Genomic DNA, 27,398 nt, shown 5'->3' on the forward strand with positions numbered 1-27,398 from the left:
GAAGCATAGAAAAACCATGTCTGCCTAAAGTGTCAGACACACTTAGAACAGAAACATTTGCCCAAACAGTGAAGGAGGGATGGATGGATAATGAGTTTTTAAAAGAAAATGGTGATAACAAGAAACAGAATCTTGAGGTTGTATGGAATGTCAATGTCTTCAAGTCCAACCACTCATCAGATATTTAATCTTGATCAGTCCTTGTTTGAACACTTCTGGAGACACAGAGACTTCCTTAGCCATTTGTGAGCAGTTCTGACAGTCAGAAAATTCTTCCTTAAACTAAACCACAATTTTTCTCTCTCTAGCTTTTTTCTCTTTGATCATAGTTCTTCCCCTGGAGAGACAAAAAAATAATCTACAGAACAAAAGTGCAAAGTATGTGAGTGAGATTGTGGCATCATAGGCAAAAGATTTTAGCACTTGGCTAATATTGAAACATTGAAAGTTGGGAAGAAGCAGGTTTTCACACTTAAGCGATTATGAAAATATTGTTGAAGGTAACAGATGAGTGGAAATCCATCAGAAATGCAGGTGCGGTGAGGGAGGAAGAGGGTGATTTTTCTTTCAGTAATTCTGCATTATAACTCACAGAAGTTCTTTGAGATGCTGATGTCCTGGAGGCCTTTGGAACTGATGGTAAAGTAGTCAAAGGAAGGGGAATCTAATTTGTAAATCGGTGACATAGAAGTCATGACCTTAATCAGAGGAGGGTATGGAATTTCTTGGTAAAGGATGTAAAGAGTGAAGAAGATCAATAACAACTCCTTGGCAAGCCTGTGTTAAGGGAACCAAAGGAGACAGAGGAGTTTGAGAAAGAACAATTTGAGAATAGAAGGAGAAGCAAGGGTGGGCAGTGTCAAAGGCACTAAGAATGAGTTTCTGTAAGGAGGTGTAGTCCTCAACTTCTGAATGATGAGAAATGAGCATGTATTGGGGATATGTAGAAGATGTTGATTATCTCCATGATGGCAGTCTCCATAGAGGTGGTTCTCCAATGTGCATCAGGATCATTAGAGGACTTTTAAAAATGCAGATCACTGGGTCCATCTCCAGCATTTATGACTCAATAGATTTAAAGTATAGCTTGCTAATTTGCATTTTTATCAAGATCCCAAGTGATGCAGATGTTACTGGTCCTAGACCACAAATTGCAAACCATGACCATAGAGTGGAAGGTATTGGAAACCTATTTACAGCTGGTAGAGAAAGAATGAGGACCAGAGGCATCAGAGGCAGTGAGGGTTCATTACAATCTTAACAAGTTTTATGGTAGAAGAAGAAATAGGGGACAAGATTTGGAACAGGAACCAAGAGGAGGAAAGCAGAGTAGACTGTAAGCTCATGATCACTCACTCTCCATGTGGGCAGAGGAGACATTTTGAGAGAATAAAAACTTGGGAAGTCCTTGTTTCTAGAGCTGGAAAAACACCTTACTAAAACCCATCATTAGCCTGAAAAAGTAGATGCTCATTCAAGTGCACAAATCACAATTGTGGAAGAATTTAGGCATTGGAAGGCACCAGAAGATTCTGTACCAAAATAAAGGAAAAACAAATCCCAATAATGGTGATACGATGCCCTGATCCAGAATGGCCTCTTCAAATAGGCTCCATTGCTTACATCTAGCATTAAGTTTTGAACACCACTGGACTGATATGATTTTCTGAAACCCAAGGTCTTGTGTAAATTCTTTTTCTTGTGTAAATTTTAAAACATAATTAAGTAGAAAATTTTGCACCTATTTTAACTCAGTCAGTTTAGAACTGACTGACTGAGATGATGAAGAGTATCCGTCCGTTTGCTGCTAGTTCTGATATTCAAGTTGAAGGACACATCTCTGACTGTGGTCTTGGTACTACTCCAGTAATTAAACACTTGACGTCTAGCATTCTCAAATTCTCCTGTCATACCAAATTTGGATTTTTAATTTAGCTTCTAATTTCATCTATGTTAAATTACATTTAATTTTATAGTTCCACGAAAGTACCCCTGAAACAAATCTATTTACTTTAAAGATAAGATAAATTAATTAAAAACTCTGAAGTTTCTAAGCAGGCAGAGAAATAAAACTTTTTTTTTTTTTTTTTTTTTAACAGTATCTTTATTTCAAAACATCACTTGACTCCCACAAAGCACACTCAAGTATTCAGACTTGTATTTTTGGAATAAAAACTCTTTTTATCCATCTAGTTGCTCTATTAAATAATGCTTTGGCCCTTATCTTTGGGATGGCTTATGGACATTATAAATTAAATCCCCAGTAAAGAAGGAGGATTTATTATCTTTATTCTGCCTTTTTTTTTTTTTTTTTTTTGCCATCACAAAATAGTACAAGTGTAGTCCATAGAAGATGTGATTATAGAGTAAAATCTGATTACTGTGGGCGGCTTACCTCTGAAGTCTCGTTACTACTCCCTGCTTCCCCCTCCACCTACCATAGGAATTCTGCCAGACTTTAGCCTTTGTGATACTTGACAGTGTGAATGCTGGGCCTGTTGCATTGTATATTCAGTGCATCACAATCATAGCAGGTGAGCATACAAGCAAAATGGCAAAATAGCTTGCATTTTTCCATTCCTATTTTTTTTAAATTAATATATGTAAATTGTTCAAGTCTTTGCATTCTCTTATAAGGTATTTGGGCTGTGCCCCAAATAATAGTCCTGTGACCTAAAAGAATCAAATTAACTTGCAAAGATCTCTAACTCCTATCCAGGGAGAGGCTGTAAATGTGGTGCACTTTGCTCTAAGAAAAGGAAAAAGAAATCCAAGCCTCCTGTTTTGTGTTATCAGTCCAGGAAGAGAGCTTCAGTTAATACAGGGTAGGGCTGTGTGCTGCCTCCATTAAATGCACACACACACACACAACAACAACAATGAAAAGTTCATCTGTAGTTTCCCTCTAGGCATATCATCTCTGAAAATGTAATCTGTTAGAATCATGATACTGTAATATTCTGGTCTGGGAAAAAAGTAGAACATCTTTATTTTATTTATTTATGTTTTTATTGAGGTACCAGGGATTGAACACAGGGGTGCTTAACCACTGAACCACATTCCAAGCCCTTTTTTTATTTTGTTTTCATTTTTCTCACTAAATTGTTTAGGGCCTTGCTAGGTTGCTGAGGCTGACTTTGAACTTTCAATCCTCCTGTGTCAGCCTCCAGAGCCACTAGGATTACAGGTATGCATTGTATACTACCACACCTATCTAAATAGGTGTCTTTGAAGTATACCTGTCTTCTTTAATTCAACCTGATCATGTTTTCATGAATGTAAACTCCACTCTGGATTTTAGAGCTCAAGGGAAAAGACTCTTTTCATCTTCCTCGGGATAATATCCACAGCAGCTGAGTTGGAACTCTGCATGTAGAGATTTTGCATATAATTTATAAAGGTCTCCTGACAGGTCAGCATGTTAGGAAGAAGGCCCTTTGCATATGGTCTCTTTTCTAATCATCGACACTCCTAAGGTGGGTAGGATTATCTTCCCTTTACAGCTGAGGGAACCAGGGTCAAAGGCATTAAGCAGAACCTTCCTAAGATGCACCTTGGGAAGCCAGGGCAGGGGAGGCAAGTCTACCCGTGTGCTTACAGTGCATTAGCATCCCTCTCCAGCTGCTTTTCCCAGAACCTCACCTTCCATGGACCAGCAAGGAAGGAGGCACTCACACTCACCATCAGTACAACCTTCTATATAAAAGTAACTCATCTTGTAGTCCAGATATTAACCTGACAAGTCAAGGACAGAAATGCCCAAGCGGACAATTCATCCTCCCTTTATTGATTTGCCTGTGCAGTCCGTAAGAGGGATTTTGCTCAGTAAATGGAAATGAAACAAAGTGACAATGTATCCAACCAAAATCGATGCTAAATCATTAATCCAATATGTTCTCTTTTCTTTTCCTTGTCCATGGAGACTTTACTTGAAGTTAAGTTTCACTCCCATGCCAAGGAGATGAATGGGATGATTTCTGGTTAGTTTGTTTCCCAGCTTTAGCGCATCAGAGTAACTTTCAGGATTGCCCCCTTAGGGATGTTTATCAGAAGCAACGTGATATCAGTGACCTTGATATACAAGAGATAATCATGGCTTTTGAATTTCTGTGGGGAAGAGAACTCCTACATGAAACTTTCCTGTCATTATCATCATTGTTTTCTTCATCCAGGAAATCACCACTTAATTGAGCCCTTTATACATCTAAGGCATTTTGCAAGCACTCGATATTCATTATTAAATCCTCACTCTTCCTGATTGTGATGGGCACGATTAGGTCAGAGAGGTTTAGTTACTTGCCCAGCCTCTCATTCACACTTTGCAAGCTGTACAACTAGGCTGTAATCTGCTTCCTACTGACTCCAAAATCCACCACTGTATGGGGGGGGGGGTTTCCATTCACTGTTGTTCCTTTAAAATGATACAACCAAAATATTGCCCAAATCACCAACAACTAGTAATATGGCGAGAACCAATGATTGATCATCAGTTTAGAGATGACAACATGCATTGTATATTCAGTGCATCACAATCATAGCAGGTGAGCATACAAGCAAAATGGCATAATAGCATGCATTTTTCCATTCCTATTTTTTTTTAAGGTTGGGTGAGGGTGAAAGGCTTGTCCCAGGTCACACTCATGTACAGTGGTGGAACTGAGAATCCAACTTGAGCCTCATGCTTTCCAGCCCAGTGGCTCTTGCACTGTGTGTTTCTCCTTTGCGTGGCTGAAGGAGATCCTCAGCAAGGTCTCAGTGTGGCACAGTTTGGAAACTGGAATGTGTTTGTGAAGGGTGTCCCAGGACAGCATCACATGTCTTGTCCCTCCTACATAGAAATAGACTCAGAGTCCCTGCCTGGAATGTGAGAACAGCAACTTGTGGAATGGCAGCCTTGGTACCTCCAGAGCCCAGCTCACCATGGCCAGGCCTCTAGGGAAGGGTCAGACCAAAACTATTTTTAAGAGGTGTATCAGTGTCCATTGCTGTCGTAACAATTGCTACAAATTTAGCTGCATAAAACAACGTGCATTTATTATCACAGTTCTGTAATTCAGAAGTCCTAGGAAGGAGGGTTCAACTGATTTCTATGCTCAGGGTTTCCCAAGCTAAAATCAGAGTATTAGACAATCTGCACTCTTATTTGGAGACTCTGGGAGAGAATCTGCTTCCAGGCTCGTTCAGGTAGCTGATACAATTCGAGTTTGCACAATTATACGACTAAAGTCTGTTTCTTTGCTGGCTGTTGCCTAAAAGATACTCTCATCTTCCAGAGACTGTCTGCATTCCCAAACTCTGAATCTTTTCATCTTCTAAGCCCTCCATGGATGATAAAGTCCTTCTTATACCTTGATATTCTCTGACCTCTCCTTCCTCCACATGTAACCTGCCTTCCACAGAGAACATTCTCTGCTTTGAAAGGACATATGTGGCTAAACTGGGCTCATCTGAGGAATCCAGGATATTCTTCCTACCTTAGTCTGGAACCTTGTTTACATCTTCAAAGTCCCTTGTGCCATGTAACCTAACATATTCACAAGCTCTGGAGATTAGAGTGTGGGTATCTTTGGGGAGCAGTCCTGCCAACCAAAAGAAATTGCAAACTACTGAACATGTTTGAGTGTTTGTTTCTGTCATTGTGAAAAGCTCAGATCATCCACAAGCAGGTGGGATGAAACCTGGAGGATCCATGCTTTGCTCTGCATCTGTTCAAGCTCCCCAGGGAAGGCCAGTCCATCTCTACCATCCTGCAAGCCCAGCCAATATCTTGGGAGTTTGTTTTTAAGATGTTCTTTTGAATGTCTCTATTCCACCATCATGTTTTTTAAAATCCAGTTCTTTGACTGTCTATCACTTTCCCCTTAATCCTGTGTGGTCCTTGAGAAGTCACTAATAATACTTGCTATCTGCCTCACAGCTTCTCCAAAGCATTTCACACACACCATCTTTTACGAGCCCCCTAAGCATCCTGGAGGATCAGTAAGATGATGATGATAATGATGACTATTATTACTGTCAGCCTATTTTAAACCCTGGAAAACAAGGCTCAGAAAGGTGAGTGACACTGCTAATAAGCAACAGAAGCAGGTTTTAGGTACCCAATGGCAAAGCCCATCTGCTTTCCACCTTGCCAGTCAGTCTCCCCTTGCTCCTTTCTCACTTCCTGTTACCCTCATGTTCCAATTAATTAATCATTTTCATTACCCTGTTCTACTCTCTCTTCACCATCTCCACATTTCATGTAAATTGTGATGCCACAGCTGGCTCCTGAAAGCTGCCATTTCATTCCCATGGAGTATTTATGCTTGATTTTTTTTTACAGCTTTATTTGTTTTTATCCACACTGAGCACTGTACCCAGCTGGACTGAATTCATAGTCATTGCACGCAGAGCCCAGATTCTGCAAAATGTAATCCGATTAGTGCTGCAGACTGGAGATGTGTGGGAGGTAGAAGCTCTATTATAGAAAACCTTTGGGCCAATGTCCTCTTTCTTGAATCAGTTTTAAGGCAATCAGATGAAAAGAAAAAAACTGCCAAGGCGCTGCGGGGAAGACCACCAGCTTAGTGTAGGAAGTCTAATTTATGAGTCCATTTAAGGACTAAATCATTGAACTTAGATAGGCGATAGAAGCTGGCAAAACACAATTAACTTGGAATTGAAAAGCAAAAAGAAATGTTAAGAGGTGAGCTGGTTGCTCAAATCCTTACTTTTGGGGAAAAAAAAAGAAGAAGAAAAATCATGGTCATGATAGCCGGCACTTCCTGTGCACCAGACACTGTTCTGAAAACTTTACATATTTATCAATCAGTTCATTATCACGGTTCTACGAACTGGGTATCATAATCTTGCCCATTTTGCTGTTAAGAAAAATTGAGGCTCAGTAAAGTTAGGGACTTGCCCAAAGTTGCGCTGCTCATATTTACAGAGCCAGGACTTGAATCTAGGCATTTCAGCTCCAGAGTTCACATTCTCAATCACTGCATCATGCTGCTCCTCTGAAGCCCACTGTCTCACTAATTTTAAGTCTCTTTAGAGAGATGATTAGGGTCAGGATAGGACCAAGACTATGAAGGAGGGTGGAGATGGGAACTTTTTCCCTTTTTGGGGGTGGAGGATGCTTTAGACCCTTTTAATCTACCGTGCTTTTTGGCTGCATGGCCCCGGGTAGAACCTTTACTTCTTTGTATGTTGGGAAGAGGATGTGGCAAGGATCCTCTATGGGTTGTTGGGCAGCGGTGAGATTCTTTCCAGCTGGGACATTCAGGGATTCTGAGAAAGGACGGCTAGTATAAGGCAGAGTTAGGGTCACAGGGAGGCTGAGATTAAATGAGGTGGTAAGAGGAATTTACCATTATTTTTGTGGTCAGCTTGACTGGGCTGAGAAATACTCATACCGCTGGTAACACATTTTAGGTATGTGTCTGTGAGGCTGTTTCCAGAAGAGATTAGCATTAGAATCCATAGAGTGAATAAAGAAGTTGACTGTCACCAGTGCAAGTGGGCACCATTCCGTTCATCAAGAGCCAGGATGGAACCAAAAGATGGAGGAAGGGCAAATTTGTTGTCTGCTGGAACTTGTACATCCACCTTATCCTGCCATCAGGCATCAGCACTCCTGGTTCTGTGGCCTTCAGACTCAGGTGGAGATTTATATCATAGGATCAAGATTTTGCAAACCAAGAAATTCTATGACCTGTGGTCTGCAAACAGACCTAGGAAACAGGCCTAGGAAATCCCATGGTATGAGTCCCAGTCCATGTCTGAAGCTCTCTGTGCACCAAAGTTGGAGGGCAGAAGAAAATGAATCCCAGTTAAAGTAGAGAGCATATCGCCCTTCCTTTGCCTTTTGATTCTATTCAGACCCTCAACTTATTGGATAATGTCAGTCTTCATTGGTGATGGCCAGCTTCTCAGTCTACCAAGTCTACCGATTCAAATCCTAATCTCTTCTGGAAGCATGTTCATAGACACACCTAGAATAATGTTTTACAAGCTCTCTAGGCATCCCTTAACCCAGTTAAGTTGACACATAAAATTAGTCACACATTCACTGAACATGATAAATTATTATGAAACATTTTCAATTGGAAAAGAAACATAATTGAAGCATTTTGTGTTTTCAGTTTATAGAAGGTATTTAGATATTTTCTTCTTCCAAGGAATTTTTTTCTTCTAGATCTCTTAAATATAATCCACATTATCAATTGTGCAGTGATCCCTAAAATCAAAAGTCCAAAATCTACACTTTGGTTCTGGCTTTATTCACTGACTGGATAATGTAGACTAGATAATCTGCCCCTCAGTGTTGAGTAAAATGAATGGCACCCATTCAGTCTATTTCCCTTTTGTGTTGAGTAAAATGAATGGCACCCATTCAGTCTATTTCACATAGATGTTTAATCTGGAGGAAGAGGGGAGTCAATGGTATTTTAAAATCTGGCATGGTTTTTGCTTTTTCTATTAGTTTACTGTGAACAATGACTGAGAACTGGTCACTTGGAAGCCAGATGCGTTCATCAGTGAAATTCAGTAGGACTAAGGGAACAGGGACATAGTTGGGGAGGAAAATGTGGCTTAAAAGCCATGTTTGCAGCACTGTTGTTCCTTTGGTACCATTGTATGCACTGATCAGAGAGATACTTGAGTGTCATGACACCCCAGGGCCATGAGAACCAAGGGATCAGCTTGAAAAGGGAGTGGTGAAAGCTGACTGAGGGACTGCTACCTGCCGAGAGGATGCCCAGGACCAGGCTCTCTGTGCACACACAATCCCCTGGGATGTGCTGTCCATCACCTGTGCCCCAGGAAAGGTTTACAGCTAGAGCTCTTCTTTGACATCAGAGGTTTTCCAAACATAAAATGAATTTCTAGCGCCTACCAAATATGAGAAGTTCAGGTCTCTGCAGATTTACTTAAAGGACGAGTGGCTTCCTTTCCAGAGCCTTCCATCCTTTTTTGTGGCTACTTGAACATTTACTGGTCTGTGGATGGACACAGAACTTATGGCTGCTGTTTCAAAGATGATCAGATGGAGGCCATTCTGTGAAATGTAAGCAACACTGGGCTTCCTGCTCTTCTCTTCCCATCTCTGAAGTAGGGCTGCCGTGAGTGCAGCGAGTGCCCCAAGTGTGTGTGTCGCCATGACGGCTCTGTGGAGACGTCCCTCCTGTGCTTCCGGCTGATGCTGACTAACATGCTGTACCCTCTGGTCTTGCCTTCCATGTACCACAGGATCGATAAACAAATAAGCAGGTTTCGGAGATGGTTACCTAAGAAGCCAATGAGGCTGGACAAGGAGACACTGCCAGACCTGGAGGAGAATGACTGCTACACTGCCCCTTTCAGCCAGCAAAGGATCCATCAGTGAGTGTTCTATGGTAAAACCCCCATATGACTAAGGAGGTGCAGCTGGGGCAGAGCCTGCCTCTGTACAGGAACAGCACCACGTCCATCTCCCCTAAAAATGTCATGTTTATATCCCTTTTATATCAACCAGGGGAAGCTGACTGCTGTAACAAAAATCCCCACATCTCAGTGGCTTAAGATTTTACAGTGCTTTTCACAGGTTGTTGGGCAAAATGGTTTTCTCCACCATGAGCAAGAGACCCAGGCTCCCTCTGTCTTAGGGCTCTGGCGATTCCCAGTGCTCAGAGGTCCCAGCAGGCTCATCTGCTTCTAGCCAGCAGACAAGGGGAGTGGTACACACAGCTCCCTATTGAAGTGAGGATTTTGTTTTGTTGTTTGTTGGTTTTCATCTCAGTTTGCTTCTCAGTTCCCCTTCCTTCAGCAAATCATCAAGTTGTCCCAGGAAAAGCCACATCACCTCTCAACCCACTTGCTGACTCATCTATCAGATTGTCTCAGAACAGTAATTTATCACTTTTGACATATGGGCAGGAAAAAAAAAGTTGGCTAAGTAACTGAGCCTGTAAAGAATTGAAGAAGTAATAGAGAATTGACTCTAAAGTTTCTGAGATGACAAGAAATGTTCTCAGGAAGGCAGGGTAGGTTGGGAGAGAATAACATGCCAAAGACCATAAACAACGAGGGAAAAACAGTCTCCCCAAAGGGATATAAATCAGGTCAGCCCCACCTCATGCCTCACACTCAACCAGACTCAGAAATTCCTGGCCTTTCCTGTTCTAGCCAAAGCGACAACTTCAGTAAAAATGACTTACCTGAGGCGGAAAAGGTCTGACAGATTTTTTTGAAAAATAGGTTGCCAATTCTAAGAAAAAAATTAACCAGATGACAGTTGTCAAGAACTTACAGAAAGTACATGTTTCAGTAACAGAAAATCAATTAAAGTCTGTGGAACTCTAGAGGGTAAAGGAGAAGAAACAAATGAAAGAAAAGATGTTCTGCATCAAAATGTACAATGCTCAGGAAAATCAATCTAATGCAAAGGAAGAAACTCAGAAAACTTCTAAAATAGCCAAACCTTGGATCCCCATGGTTTTCACTGTGTGAACATTTAAAACATGAAACTCACAACTCTAGTTAAAATCTCCATGGAAATTAGGAACTGAGAGGTATTTAATGTTAATTCAGAGATCAGGACCTCTGGGTGTTTTCTTAAGAGAAAAAGAGCAATGAAAGCTGGCGTGTTCCCACTCTTAATTTAGATCCTTGCCACATCAATGTTGTTTATCTTGGAAGTTTTTTAGATTTTTTTTTTTAGATTGTTTTTTAAATCCTTCTGAAGTGGAGTCTGGTTTACATGCAGATTTTCCCTTTGCTTGTCACCTGCCTGGAAGAGTGACTAACATGGTGCAGGAGTGTCTCGACATTTTTGGATGATGGGTAGATGGTTACATGTATAGGTGAGGCAATGGTTGGGTGGATGGATGGATGGATGGATGGATGGATGGATATATGTATAGAGAAATCAGTGAAGTGTATGTTATACCAGGATCTTGTTTTATTTCAATGGAATATAACAAAATGAAAGATGAAGTTCTCTCCTACCATCTCTACTTCATGCTGGTGAATATTCAGGAACATATTCCTGATGTTCTTGCTTTAGAACAACACTTCTCAGCATGGTTCTCAAAGTTGGGAGCACCTGGAATCTCACCAGGATTTCTAGAGAGTAGAACCAAGAATCATATTTTTTTTAAGTATTTCTAAAATATACAGAAAATCACAGATGATAGCATTACGGATAGAGATATTCAGCCATCTCACATTTAAGAGTCCTTTTTTTGACTCCTTTGGGTATTGATTTCCCGAATAATTGATCAGTTGAACATTCACCAGTTTATTAGCTACTTATTACCAGATATTAGGTATGGAGGATATAAAGACAAATAATACAGTCTTCACCCCAGTGTAGTGATGAAAACTATTTTAAATAATTTTTAAGAACTATGATGGGTATGACTTAGAAGTGGAAGTGGTCAATGGTTCAGATTTGGAAAGAGGTTGGTAAGTGATGAGAGTTGAGCGCAAAGAAGAAAGTGCTTGATATGGGTCTGGAAGGATAAGGCTTGCCCAGGTAGGTAAAGGGAGCAGCGGGGAGGTTTCCTACGAAGACAGAGCAATGTATAAAAGAACAAAGGATAAAATAAGGTGACATTGAAGAATCACTCGTAGTCTTCTGTGAATAGGGTTATTGGGTGTGAGGAGGACCTAGCATCATTGTTGGAAAAAGGAGAGTGATCGGTGGAAATGAGTTTTCGACATCGGAAAACTGAGGAGGGAAAAACAGAGATGGATGGAGAGAAGCAAACCTAATAACCAGGCCTCCTGGGACCAAGAGAACAGAGGCAGTTCTATCACGGAAATGGGAGATGAAAAATTAAATGTCTAGTGGGAATTTCTTTCTGTTTGAAAATTTTCACACCACCTGGGTAACATCCCTTTGATTGTTGTGAAAAAGTAAGACTTGAAGAATGCTGACTGTCAAGTTGGAAACAGTTATTGTTGTAATCAGAAAAAAATATTCCCTAAGGACGCATTGAGGATGTTATTAATGGGTTTAATTTAATCAGAAGTAGCTGCTTAATGAGCTCTGGGAATTGTGACATGATATCCTGGCTTTGCAAATGCAGTCCAAACTCTCATGTGACTTCTTGGTTTTTCAGAATGATATTGTATTTGTTTTGGAGTAAAAGAGAGTGGTAGAAATGTAAGTGTGTATACATGCTTTGGGGGTCATGAGTATAGTAGAGAAAATAGATTTAAAATATAATAAATAATTATCAAAATGAAGAAATGCCTTAAAAATACTTGCTCTCGGCATAAAATACAGACTTCTAAGTTGATCACTAACTCCTGCTTCCATTCCCTTTACTGGGTACTGTGGCACGCTGATCTCTTTGACCTGCTTAACTCACCTTGGTCTCTTTTGTCTTCTTCCTATACTTGCTTTTCCTTCTACATGGAATAACTTTTCCCTTAGGCTCCCTTCTTCCAGGATTCATTAAAGACATTTCTTCCAGAAAACCTTCCATGATTTCTGACCTCCCTAATTCTGAGTCAATTGCATTCTTATGTCTTGGAAATATTTTTTATTTTCCTTAATTAAGAGCACCGTCTATTTAGTTGCTTTCTCTTAGACCCTAAACTCTTTGAAAGATTACATCTGTCCCACCATTTTTAAATTCCATAACAGATGCATAATAATGTTTGCTAAGTTAAAAAGATGAGTACGCTGAAATGAAAGTATAAGAAATCATGAGTAGGGAATAAAGATGGTGTGAAGTTAGCCAACTGCACACTCACCTCAAACCAACTTTGAGAAGTCTTCTCTTCGATGAGATGTGGTCCACATAGCACTAATATTTGTTCATGTGCTGAAACTGGAGCCTGCAGGTTATTTAAGCAGCCCCACCCCCAGTGCTGCTCCCCACATCTTGTACATCTTGTACATCTCCTAAGTGAATCTTTACTCCAACAACTTTCCCCCACCTTTGCTACCATTATCTCACTTTTGAAACTCACATACTCACAGGTCTTGTGTTTTCTACTCTTTTCCATCTCCCATCCATCCTCCCAAGGGCATCCCAAGTGATGTTTTCAAAATATGTATCTAATCATGTCAATAGAACCCTGTTTTTAAAACTTAGGATAAACACCAGAATTATTGCTAAGATTTACAAGGCTTCAAATGGCCTTGCCATGTGGCTATCTCCTCACCAGCATCACTTGCCTTTATGGCTTCCCATCCTATAGAGGGTGGTCCAGACCCAGGCACCCTCTCTCAGTCCTAAGGGCATACTCCACTTCGGGGCACCCATGCCTTCTATGTTCTCTCCTGGATTACGCTTCCCTTTCATCTAGTTTCCCCCTTTATTTTTCACCACTTAAAATTCTGGGAGGTTGTATATACTTAGGAGGTATAATGTGATGTTTTGATTAATGTGTATGTTGGGTGACAATCAAATCAGGATAATTAGTATATTAGTCATCCTAAATTTGTATCATTTCTTTATGGGAAATACATCCAAATTCTCTCTTGTAATTATTGTGACATATGCTATGGATTATTGTTAACTATATTCATCCTACTGTACCAAACACCACTGGAACTTATTCCTCCTATCCAACTTAATGTAGTACCTATTGACCAACCTTTCCTCATTCCTCCTCCCTCACTATGCTCCCAGTCTCTGATAACCACTGTTCTACTTTCAACTCCCATGAGATCAATATTTTTAGATTCACATGTGAGTGAGATCATGTAGTACTTGATCCTTCAGAACTCAGAACTCAACTTTAATGAGTCTTCCTAGGAAGCTCCCCCTGAATCTCTCCCTTCCTGCCAATTCTTCCAAGGATCAGGTCTCTTAACTTTATACTCCTTTAGCAGAATATTTCCAACATAACATTTTTCATATTTGATAGTATATGATTATTTGAGTATTAAATGGGAAATGCCTGTCTTTCCAGGTAAATTCTGAATTCTGTGGAGCCATAAGACGTGTCTATTTTTGTTTACCATCTTATCTCCGACACCTAACACAGTGCCTAGCATACATCAGGTACTCAATACTTGTTTAGTTAATGAGTATATTAATAAAGAAAACACAGAAAAATCTAATTGCAAATCTTTGTTATTTAATCTATACTGTACAAAAAAAAACTGAAATTGAGAATCAATTTTAAAAGTCTACCATTCTACTGGAACATGTTTGAGAAGCAATCAAAGTAAACCTATGGTAGACATTTCTCAAAGTCAATAATGTCTTTGGTTATTTTATATGATATCAACAAAGGTGGGCCTACAGGTACAGAGACTCTTATTATATGCCAGATAATGTTCTAAGAACTTCACTGTCCCCATCATGACCCTGTAAGGCCATGGGTGTGACTGTTATCACCATTTTACAGATGAAGAGAGTGAAGCACAGAGAAGTTAAGCAACCTGTTGTAGGTCACACATGCAGGCTAGATGACTAGCCTAACCCCGCACACCAGTGGTTAAATGCTGTAGAAGTTTATTATTATTCATACCATTGTCTAGTGCACAATGTTCCCATTCCATGCAGTCATTCAGGTGCCTAGATGCCTTCTATCTAATAATTCCATCAGCCCCTAGATTCCTTATAGATAAGAGAAAATAAAGATAGGGGTGTTGGGGATTGAACCCAAGGCCTTGTGCTTGCAGGGCAAGCACTCTACCAACTGAGCTATCTCCCCAGCCCAAAATTTTTTATTTTTATGGGCCAGGCTTAGAGGAAGTGTACAGCATGTTCATTCGCATGTCAGGGACCAGAGCTCAGTCATGCACCCAGGAGGTAAAGGGAAGCAGGCTTGCTGAACAAGTAGTGATGGAGCAGGAATTCAAATTCAGGTAGGGAGAATCCAGATCTCACACCAAAGCATTATGATCTATTGCAGAATTTTTCAGCCTCAGCACTATTGACAGTTAGGACTGAATAACTTTGTTGTGGGGAACTGTCCCGTGGATTTTAGGATGATTAGTACCGTCCTTGGCTTCTGCCCACTAAATGCTAATAGTGCTCCTTTCTCTTTTAGTTGTGACAATCAAAAAATTTTCCAGACATTGCCAAATTTCCTCTGGTAGTGACGGTACCGAGATGGCACCTCTCCCTACCACCTTGAGATGTGCTCAGAATTGTACCTGTCCCCACCACCTTGAGAACCAGTGTTCTTGTGTCACATGACACCCTTCAGCAGGACCTGCTCTCTGGGATAAATTAAACTCTGTGAAGACTCTGATAGACATGTCCATTTAAGCATTAATTTATTCCTCTTCACCTTCTTGACTGTGAATGTTGCCCTGCTTACGTATCTCTGCTCTTCATTCTTAAAATGACATTAGCAGAAACACTCTTGAGACAATTACTTTCTAAGGTCAATACCCATAAAAAAAGGTTTTCTGCTGCTGGCAAATAGAAAAAAGGAAATATGGAAGAGATTCATGTCACTTTTTATAATAGATATGCAGTATATTCTTTCAAGAAATAGATCACTTTTGAATTGCCTTTCAGAAAAATGTGCTAGATACAGATAGAAAAACTTTCTTCCCTGTACTTTTCTTATTTATATCATTACCATTATATTATTGATTTTATGAAACTATAGAAAGTGAAGTAAAATTAAATACTGACTACTTCCTAATAAAAGAATCTGAAATTTGTGCCATATTCTATGTGCCTGTATGTAGTGTATTATCTTCACTAATCTACACGGTCCATGTCAGCTGTTGTTCTGGGTGCTTGGGAATCAAGAGTAAATAAATAGACAAAGATCCCTGCCCTCTTCAAGCTTATGCTTTAGCTGGGGAGGACTAGCAATAAATTACAAACCAATGGTTGTCATCCAGGGGTGATTTGTCAATATTTAGAAACACATTTGGTTGTCACAACTCAAGAGTGGGAATTGCTACTGGTCAAAGACGCTGCCAGACATCCTAGCAAAGCCCTCACCACAAAGAACTATCCAGATGTGCAAGTCAATAGTGACAAGGCAAGTGTTCTTAAAAAGTCAATTTGAAATCCCAGGAGTAGGTGATTTAGGCTATGAGACTAGAGAAAAGGGTGACTAGAAACGGATAATAACAGCCTGAGAATGGGGGTACAGGTTGCATAGTTAAAGACGGCGTTTATATTCCTCAGGTTAGGCCTCACAGAGAAGGTGTGACTGGACTTGCAGGAGGTCTGGAGGGGAGGGAGAGCTCCAGGTAGGGGAAAATCAGAACAAAGGCCTGAATGTGGGAGCCTGTCCAGATGTTTGAGGAAGAGAAAGAAGGCCATATGACTGGAGAAGAGCAATAGGGTTGAGTTGGAGAGGTAAGAGGGCTTGTGTAAGGACTTTGACTTTTCAGAGGAGAGATGTGATCTGCTTTAACTTTTCCAAGTTGGCTAAGTCATTCTGATGACTCTGTTAAGAACAAATTGTAGGAACCAGGGTAGAAGCAAGGACCAATTAGGAGGCAACTATAGTCATCCAAGTGAGAGATGATGATGACGACAATGAGTAAGTGTGTATTACACTTTATATATATATAAAATATATATATAAAGTTTATATCTTTTCAAACTCTGAGTGAAAATACATGCCACATATAACTCAGCGTTGACCCATTTTTTGCAAAGTTCGATTGTGCACAAAACATTTTAACTCGTGCATCCTGTGCATATATGAAATAGACATTATAAAAAGACCCTTTGAAATGAACTCTGCTCACATGCTTTTGGACTTCTACCTGAATCTCCTAGTAGACTGTGATCTCCTACCTAAGGCAGGAACTATGTACCTGGCATTGAATGGCACCTAGGGAATTTATAAGACCTGATAGAACAGAAAAGGAGTAAAGCAGACTTGGCATTGTTGCCACTGCTGGAGGACAAAGCCGGGCTCCAGAGGCAGGTCCTCTCATCACAGTGAAGCATCTCTCTAAAGCCCAGAACCTACAAATGGAAAGTGAAAGGTACAATCGACTTTGTTCTCCTGGGTCAACTTTAATTTTCCCTTGACTTGTTGATTTATTTTTGGCCTCAGTTCTGCTAACTGATAAACCATCTTCTCTATCAAAGATTTTATGGCCATTAAATTCTGTAATCAAGAATAATGTCAACGGCCGGGTGTGGTGGTACACACCTGTAATCCTAGCATCTCAGGAGGCTGAGTGAGGCAGGAGGATCATGAGTTCGAAGCCAGCCTCAGCAAAAGCGAGGTGCTTAGCAACTCAGTGAGACCGTGTTTCTAAATAAAATATAAAATAGGGCTGGGGATGTGGCTCAGTGGTTGAGTGCCCCTGAGTTCAATCCCTGCTATCCCCACAAAAAAGAATAATGTCAACAGATTTTAAAAAAGAATAATGCCTATCCCAAGATATTTAATTCATGTATCATGTGTCATATACAAAATGGTCATTGCAAAAAAGACCACATGATTACAAAGTTGGTTTACATACTCTTTCCCCACTTCTACCCTGTGGGAATAAAAAAGACAAAGGAATGACAAAGTCTTTAATAGCAAAATAGCATAGATCATGTTCCCTAGGAACATACTAACCACAGAAATCTTGGTGCTAAGGTTATCAAGGGGGAAATACTGCTGGCAGGACGGTGGTGAGAAAGTCTCTGCAACCTCTGTTTATTTGCCTTCCTATCTTCTGACTTTGTTCTCAGTGGAATAAACCTGCAGACTGTGGAAGCTAGTTGTAAACATTAGTGATCAGCCAATCCAGTAGTGGTCACAACAGTTACAATAATCAAACTGACAGCAAACACCATTTACTAAGGAACCCTGTATTCCAGGGCCGCACCACAGACACATTAGAATTCCGCGGAGGTGCAGGTAGAACAATGAAGGTCAGAGAGACCGAGTGGCTTGCTCAGGGTGCCCTGGTCAAGGCTAGGTCAGCGAACAAGGCTGGGGCAAAGAGCGCCTTCTCCACAATGCTGCTCTCTCAGGTCTATGCCACATGAGTGGAGCCCAAGTACAATTTTTCAGCAACATTACATTAGGGATGAGCCTGTGGGCATTAAGATATCTCTTTGCCTTTGGAATTCATTGTTAAAGCATTTGCGTTATCTTAAAGAGACAGTTTTATTTAGCTTTTTCATTGCTGTGACCAAAAGATCTGATATAGAGGAAAAGTTTATTTGGGCTCATGGCTTCAAGCTTCAGTCCATGATCAGCTGATTCCATATCTCTGGGCCCAAGGGGAGGCAGAAGGCAGAAGGACATGACAAAGGAAAGCAACTCAGGACATAGAGCCCGGAAATCAAATAGAGTTCTGCTCACGAAGGACAAAATATAAAACCCAAAGGTATACCCCCTGTGATCTACTTCCTCCAGGTACATCCTAGCTGCTTACAGTTACTGCCCAGTTAATCCATATTGTGGATGAATCCACTGATTAGGTGACACCTCTTGTAGTCTGATCATTTTAGCTGAAACTTCTTGCATTGGCTCACACATGAGCTTTTGGGGGACACCTCATATCTAAACATAACAGAGACAGAGTAAATAAAGTAGTAAAATATAAATGTTTTGAAACTGGAGAATATCATTTAGAGTAGGCATTCAAGTTCAGAAAAAAAAGGGCTCACATTTGTAGCCCTCAATGATCTAAATATCTTGACAAATGACTCAATGAATCGGGCTTATAGCCTAGTGGGCAGAGTAGAAAAGATAAATGTAGTAAGTCACATGATTCTGATTGTCAGAGAGGAAGAAAACTGCTCTCTTAGATAAAGGGATATTTTTTGTAGCATTTGGCTCTGAAATAAAATTTTTGCACTACAGCATTGAGGGCTTTGAATGAAATAGTGAACATCATCATTAGTAACCGCCTTAGAGCAAATGATTTTCTGGAGTCTGTTTCTGGAAGGCTGTGCAGCATGATTCTGGAGAATTCATTGCTCATGATCATAATCTTCTGCAGGAATGTCCAGTAAAATACTGTAGTATATTCCTAAACTAATTGTCTTTGTTGTGTGAATTTAATTCCACAAAACATTAAAGTTGAGAACTGATTAGTCAGTAACCTCAATTCTATTTGAAATGTATCTGTATTTGAGAGGCGATAAAAGCAAACCAGTACATATGCATCTCTGTAAGTCAACATATGATGCCACTTGGCCCTTTTATATGTTATTACCAGAGCCGAGGCTAGAGGCTGTTTACCAGCCCATGATTATTTGGCCACCTCAGCATCTGACCCCACAGAGAGCTCTCAACTACTAGCCAGCTTTGGAAACAGGCTTTCAGCATTAGTCAGTCATTTTATTGCATCGTTATACTTCCAGAAGGCTCCTCTCAAAACTCAATTTCAGAAAAGATAATTCAATAGTACCACATGGAATTTACTATAGGAATATGACAGATAACATTTATGTGGTGCTTACCAGGTTTCAAGTTCTTCACAGTTACAAATCCATTTAATCCTAGAAGTAAATTATGGTTATTATACTACATTTTTTTAGAGGAGAGAACTGAGGTGCAGAAAGATTAAATAACTTATCCAAGGTCAGACAGTAAGTGTCAGGACTTGGATTCCAAAGCCAGGCATTCTGGCCCCAGTCTTATTCTCTTAACATTACATGTTAGTTTTCTATGTCTCCTGTAACAAATCACCATGAATTTAGTTGCTTAAAGAAACAGAGTCATCTTAGAGTTCTGGAGATTAGAATCCAAAGTAAGTGTCACTGAGCCACTTTCCTTTCTGGAGGCTCTGGGTGAGAATCTATTTCTTTGCCTTTTCTAGCTTATAAAGGCTATCACATTCCTTGGCTTATGGTATATCACTCTATCTTTAAAGCCAGCATCACATTCTCTCTGACTTTGCTTCTGTCTTTGCATCTTCTTCTCTTACTCCATCTTCCTTCTCCACTTTTTTAGGGACTCTTGTACTTACATTGGACCACCTGAAAAATCCAGGAAAATCTTAGTCTGTTTAGAGTTGCTATAATAAAATATCTGAGGTTAGTTTTTTGTAAAGAAAAAAGATTTAGTTAGCTCAGAGTTCTGGAGATTCAAGACATGGCCCTGGCATTGACTTCTGATGCTATGACTAACAGCATCACCTAGAGGGAGCAAGTTCAAGAGAGAGAGGTCATGGGTGAGAGGGAAAGCAAGAGAAAGGTGGAAGGAGCCAGGCTTGCTCTTTGAAAACAACCTGCTTGTTTGGGAACTAATCCACTTCTGGATGACCCAACTCACTCCACAAGACCACCTCTTAAAGTTTCCACTACTTTTCAACATTTTGGTGACCAAGCTTCAACGTGAGTTTTGATAGGGTCAGGTCACATCTATACCACAGCACTCCCTATCTTAAAGTCAGCTAACTAAATCCTTAATTCCATCTGCAACATAATTCCCCTTTGCCATGTAGATAATGTATCCACAAATTCTAGAGGTTAGGATGTAGACTTATTTGGAGGGTCATTATTCTGCCTATCACATCTATATAAATTTGCTAGTCCATGAGGTACTAACAGGACAATTTTAATGGGAAAAAAAGAAGAAAAGAAAGGAATGAAGAAAGGGAGGGAAGTGGTTATTTGATTTCACTAAATGAAATCACTTATATATTTAGTCAGTACCCAGCCCATAGAAAAAAATCAATAAAGGATGGCTGTTGGTATTACCATGAGACAGGAGTAAATTGAGAATCATTTGGAGAATCTCTGATCTGAACTGGAGTGGTATTACTTTTAAATTAAATGATGCTCAGTGTTTCAGATACATTGCCATTTCACATTTATGTATTAGTAACATATTCCTACTTGCTCTTTTAAACCTTCCCCGCATAGATATTTGAAGATACTGATTCTTTTAGCATGTACCTTTTACTGTATTTTCTTTTGAAGTTTTCTGTTGTTTTTATTGATCTGAAATCTTTAGAGAATTCTTTAGGCAAAGAGATACCAAGATTGATTTAGGTAGGATTAATGTTCTTTTAGTACCCCGATGACTTAGAGCAGTCTCAGGACACTTGTTTTATTGCAGTTACTTATTGTCATCAGGATCCTTGATATGCAGGTTGTTTGTATTGATCTGTAGAGTCTGGGGAGATATATCTATGTTCTGGAAGATTTAAAACTGAAATGAAAGTGAAACAAGCCATAAAGTCCAAGATTTGAACTTCTGAAGATCATATGGTTCCTTTTAAGTAAGACAAAATGACTTTAGTTTAAGGGACAAAGAGGTCACCTGAACATGTGGGGAAAGCAAACTCTTATGTGTCTGAGTTTAGTAGTTAGCATATTATCTTAATATTTGAGAGACCATCTGTGATAAGTCATTAGAAAATATTTTGTCATACTTATCCATCTTTTAATAATAACTCTTCCTGTTTATCAGCTTAGTCATTCAATAAATATTTTCAGTCTCTACTATGTGCCAAGGATTGCACTATGGTAGATAAATATGTTTCTATATGTTTATATGTGTATGTGCTACAAGGCAGGGGTCCATTGTGGGGCTGAGATAGTCACAGCAGTCTTCTCTCACCAGTTCTCGCCAGAAAGATTTCAGACATATCTCTCAGAGTAGCAGGCAAGAGTTTATCAGAAAAGATAAGTAAAGGGAAAAAAAAGATACTCTCAAGGGAGACAGTGGGTCCTCTCAGAGAAGAGAAGGATGATGTGCTTCCAGTTTCCCTGGGGACCCCAGAGAAGTTTCCAGAGAGTTCAATCCAGGTCCAGGTCTTGACTTTTGACTGACAGCAGGATGACATCAGATTTCCAAGTCCCCACTGCACAAGGTAAAGGTCCAGGACAACTCTAGTTTGCTTTGACCCATGTTGACCCATTCTCACTGGAACTTGTTCTTACAAATTTTATGTTTAGGGGAAATTATTCTTATTTCTCTGAGTTCTGGAATCTAGTCTGTGTAAGGGTCACAACAGTAACCTCTCCCCCTTACTCCCTGGCTCAAGGTAACGTGTTCTTATTGGCATTTAGGGCCAGAATTTCCCCTTCAGATAAGAGTTTGTTTGCTGAGGAATGTAGCCTAGCCTATTGACTTAGGGCAGGCAGGGTTGCAGGTACCTTGCTTTTGAAAAGAAAGCATGTGGGGATCAGCATAGTGGGCCCAGGTTAAAGAATTATTTCCTTAACTGCACATTCCCACTACTCACATCTGTTACCTACATGTATGTATATTTTTACTTAAATATACATGTATGTATATTTTTACTTAAATATTTAACTTAAAAATGCTAAATTTGATAGTCAAGAGGTTATTTTCCTTAAAATGGTTAAAGACAACTTAAAGCGCCTATGAGAGATGAGATTTGCCAACTTCAGGCATAATAAACTAATGGAAGGTTAACATGAAGAGGAAAGAAAGGAACCCGGATCACAACTCTTGTGTGATGTGGACATGGGTAATCACATGGTGCATTCTGTCTGACCAATCATGGTCAGAGGGAAAAGGCACAAGCAGAGGGTGAGGGAGCAATTGATCCTCACAGGCAGGCACCTCTACAGGCACTGTAATGCGTGCCCCTCACCATCACCTCTTTTGACCCTTACAACAATAATTCATCATCCTCATTTTATGGAATATAGAACAGAGGCTCCAGACATTATTAAGTACTTCATCCAGGGCTGCAAAGTTATAAGTTCACTTTGGGGTTGGAACCCACATCTGTCTGACTGCAAACTCATGCCCTTCCATAATACAACATCAAACATTTATTGAGTGCCTCCTAGACACTGGATTGCCCATGAGACTAGCAGTATTTTCATCTCTGTTTAGAGGTGGATAAATGGAACAGAGAGTAAGGCATTTATCTGAGTCATGCAGTAGGAAACTGTCCTGAGGACTTGAGGGAGGGCCATTTATGTGCTCTCCAGAGGCTGGGGCCTGGGCAGAGCACTACTGACTCATATCTAAGAGTGACTCTGTGAAGGAAAATGTGCTAACCCTGTGAGCTTTATAGATAGTAGTTTATTCAAATGACCACTGGTCTAGGACCATATCTTAGAAATATCTCTATCCCTGGGCATGAATGTGATTCATCTTACTTCCCACTTTCCTCATCTGTGAAACTACAATCACACCATCATTTATGTTTCCTGTTCTAGATTAATGGTATAACTGCTGCCTGTTGACTTGATACTACATTCCTCTTCCCTGCCCACCATCACCACCCAATCCTTTTGGTTCTGCATCCTCCTTTCTGACCTCATGGCCATAGCCTTAGTGGAAGTGGTGACCAACTCTTGGAATAACTATAATAGTCTTCACCTCCTCTGTCTCTCCTGACTACAAACCATGCACCACACTTATATTTCAGGTCATGTCCAAGGTTCCTACCACAGATTCCTATAGCACCTTTGCTCAAGTAGAATGAGGGCACTCTTCTATAGTATTCCCAGCCCACAGGTTAGCAAGAGGAGTGTGGGCAGGATTTCAACCCTTCCTCATCCCTTTGGCCACGAACCTTTGGCAGTGAGTAACGGTCTATAACATACGCAGTAGCACTGCTCCTTGCTTAATGGCTTTCAATGATTCCCTGGGGCCTCTGGGATAAAGTTCAGACTCCTTAGCATGAGTGACATACAAAACTGCTTTTTCAGCTTCTTCCCCTCACCTCTCGGCCTCCTGGGATGGACATACCTACAACACAACCATGGAGATTGTCTAAACATTCCATGACTATTATTCCTTCTCCCTAAGGGACACTTTTTATGTCTCTTTTTCACCATCTGGTAAAATTCTGTTCTTCCTTCAGGAACAAGTTCAGAGATTGTTTTCTTTATGAAATCTCTTATGTCTCATGCAGACAGAGTTAGACTTATGGGCTCATTAGCCTTTGTAAATGCTTTGATTATGGCGCTGACTGTATTGTACCTCAATTATGTATTGTCATGTCTGGGTGCTGCACAAAGCACAATTCAACAGCCAAAAGAAATTAGAAGGTGGTTCCAGTCTTTAGTTGAGTTTTTCAAAGGACACAAGGGGAAGTCACATATATGGCTTTCAGTAACCATTTATTACCATCCTTCTCTTTCCTTTCTTCACACCCTGCCTTACACAGGTATGTCCTTTCTCTAGCCCTGGCAATAGCATTTCCTCTTCATCACAGCCTATATAAGCTTTTCTTCTTCTTTCTTGCTGCTCCCAACTCCCAAATCTCATCCTTCTTTCTCATCATTTTGTTATATGGATTGACATAGCTTCTCCACCAGGAAAAAACAAACCCATCCTTTTTAGACCATAGCTTCTAGGATTATCTTTGTTGGTGTAGGGACTATGGAAGTCAGACTGTGCTAGATTCAGCTTCAGGAACAAACAGCCCTCAAATTTCAGGGGCTTACTCAAAGGTTTGTTTCTTGTTCACATAATATATTAGCTGTGAATCAATTCAAATCTGTGTCAAATGTCTTTTTTACTATGAGTTCTGGGCTAAGGAAGCAACCTGTACCTGGGACATGCATTCTTATGGCAGAGGAAGAAGTAATGGCAGAGCTATTCTAGGGTCTGCTCAGGTGTGGTGCATATCACTTCTGTTCACATTCCATTGGTCCAAATAAGTCTTGAGGCCAGAGATGGCATTAGTCGGGTGGGGAATTTTAATCCTCCAGGGAGGGAGATTACAAGTCACGTGATAATGGGTAGGGACACATGCTCCTCACAAGAACAAGCAGCAAACTGGGAATCAATACAATATACCCAGAAACACCCCATGTTAATTATTTTTGTTCTGTTACATTTATATAACTCCTTAGTCTGTGACTTCTTCTAGGACTCAGATGATGTCTTATATTTTTTTGCTTTGTTTTAAAACCCTATCATATTTATAGAAAAGGAAGTTTCTATGTAGGTTAACAAAGACCTGAGTAGAAGTGAGAGAAACTCCTGTAGGGTAGAAATCAGACTTGGTTTTAGAATATTTCAGAAGTCACATTCAGAAACCATTGTTATACCGTGGCAATATTCTGTCAGATTTGGGTGTGTAAAATGTCTAGGGGAGAGAGAAGGCCTCCTCTCCAAAGAACATTTATTTTTCTAGTTCCTTGTACCCCCTCAGGTTCCATTTAGGGAAATAGAAACTTAGTGGCTACTTTAACAGAGAAGCAATATGGGGAACTGAAGAATCACAGTGACAAAGGAAATGCTTAAGTCACACAGATAACCACAAGAAGTGAAGCCCCTACTGCATGCAGGGATGGTAGAGCTAAAGGAAGAGGTTGAGGGATCAAAATCAAGATATGAGCTCGGACCTCTGAGGAGGAGATGCTGCCTCTTGATTCTGGTTCCCCTATAGTCTGGGACAATGCAGTGAGTCTAGAATGGGGAGTGAATTTCTTTTTTAAAGCTGAAAACTGGAACCAACTGCCATTGAAGTTGAAGGATCATTGCAAGGGCAGCACTGTCAGGAACAAGCAGGCAAACTAGAAGGACTAACCTCAACCTTGTTTTTCCTCCCAGTCTCCCTCTAGTGCCCTGTACTGACAGAGCATGTCAGAGAGATAAGCAGTAAAGCAGAGAGGTCATTTTCAGAGATGTGTGATAGCACCATAGAAGAGTAACAAAGGGGGAGAAAAGATAACTCAATATACAACACATTCCCTGATACATGAAATTTTATAATTTGAACATTATTCCTTTGGTTTAAGTCATCCTCAATTAAAATCAAAATGTCTCTTGCAAAGGTGAAAAACTTAATGTTATTCTTTGTATATACCCCATTATGAATAGTTATAAATGGGGAGGAGATATTTGAGCTGTAGCTGGGATAGAGGATGACTTGAAGATAGGAGAGAGGGTGTGGAGGGGGTGGGGAAGGCCTAAAATAAAAAAGAGAGATCATGGAAGATAAATTTTTCCAACTTCCTTCCAAATTTTGTAGATGGTTGGAGAAGATTCTAGGACTTCGCTGCTCACTGCAATATAAAGGAACTATAGAGAAGTAGACAGATTTGTTTCTTCATCAACACTCAGGACAACTCAGCTCCAGTAAGGGAATCTGAAAGCAAGACCCGTAGCCAAGACTAGACTGAGACAGTAGCTGTGAATGAGTCACTGAATAATAAATGTATGCAGTGACAGTTGCCTGGGTGATTCAAGAAAAATGTTACTATTGACTGAATTATAGTAGCACCCTAATTAGTGGAAGTTTGAGGGCATGGCTTATTCTAAAATGGGATTTTTCTGATCCAGGGGTTGATTAGGAAACCATTATTGTTTCCAGACTGGTTTTATACCTTTAAAAAAAAAAAAAAAAACTCTTTCATTTTAATTCTGTCTTTTAAGTACCAAATAAAACTAATCTCTAATAAATTTGAATATTGCAATGTTTTCATTGCAAATATTCATTCCAGTTCAGTGAACATCAAGCACCAGTTCTATGACAAGAACTAGATAGGCCTGGACAAAGAATCACACTTTCTGCCCTTAAGGATTAATGGTTAAATTCACATAAACTCTGGAGCACAAGATCTGGAGTCAGTTGAAGAGGGGCCCCAAATCCCAGGTCTGCAACTCACAAGGCATGTGATTCTGAGCTTTAATTTTTTATCTATTAATAATAATAATAATGACATTGTAAAAACCAATAATAATATATCAGTGTTTTTGGTAAATTTTTAATATATACTATTTTCATTAATAATATCAATACAGTGTGACATATAATTAGGTAATTTTACTAATATGTGAATTCCCTATATGTTAATTTTCATGACCCAGTCTTAAAGATGAGTCTGGAGAATTGTCAGTTTCAGGGTATCACTTTCTTTCTCTTCCTCTTTTCTCCTCTTTACAACAGCATTCTTTCTCCTTTCTTTCCCACACTTTTCCTCTTCCTGTCTCCTTCTCAGCTTCCAGCATTATCCAGATTATCATCCCTCTCCCCAGTTTTCTTGGTCCTGTGTTCATCTACCCAGTGTCAAAAGGATTGTTTGAGCTACTGAATCTTTCCAGCAGGTTTTCAACCTCTGACCCCATTAATGCGTATTCTCTTGTAAGGTAACTAACTGACTTTTAAAATTGTTTATTGATTCCAACCGATGATTTGCCGACCTTTTTCTACATGACAGGTGGTAATGTTTACTTATGTAATGCACCCCGAATGCTTTCCTGTGTTGCCAGAAAGCACATTAGAATGCACAGGGGTAAGGTGAGGTTATTGTAAAGGTGCCTAAAATCCATTCTAACCTTTTACATCATCCCCAAATCTAGGGACTCTAGCCATTCTTACATCAAATTAGTTGCAATACAGCTCACCACTGATCACATCATTTCAGGATGTTGTATCATGTGCATGAATCAGACTCCCAAATTTTATTGACACTTCTTTCCTAAGACCTGTCCAAATACACATGTATCCTCAGACCCAGCAATACCATCCGTTGGTATGTACTTCCTTAAAATGCTTCCACTTTTGCGTCATACAGAATGATCACCACATCATCGTTAGTAATCGTAATAAATTGAAAATAGCCTAAGTGTCCAACGAT

At 40.0% G+C, this 27,398-nt stretch overlaps 1 protein-coding gene across 4 annotated transcripts in view; it reads left to right on the forward strand.

Annotated features, from left to right (window-relative positions):
- The window catches only part of Ano4 (anoctamin 4), a 322,489-nt gene that overhangs the window by 200,904 nt on the left and 94,187 nt on the right, over positions 1-27,398 (forward strand). For all 4 annotated transcript variants that reach the window (XM_047550092.1, XM_047550093.1, XM_047550094.1 and 1 more), the window contains one exon: positions 9,235-9,366. In XM_047550092.1, the coding sequence (XP_047406048.1) occupies positions 9,235-9,366 (132 nt within the window). The remainder of the gene's footprint in view (positions 1-9,234; positions 9,367-27,398) is intronic.

The sequence above is a fragment of the Sciurus carolinensis genome, chromosome 4 (assembly GCF_902686445.1).
Source record: "Sciurus carolinensis chromosome 4, mSciCar1.2, whole genome shotgun sequence".
Lineage (NCBI taxonomy): Eukaryota > Metazoa > Chordata > Mammalia > Rodentia > Sciuridae > Sciurus > Sciurus carolinensis.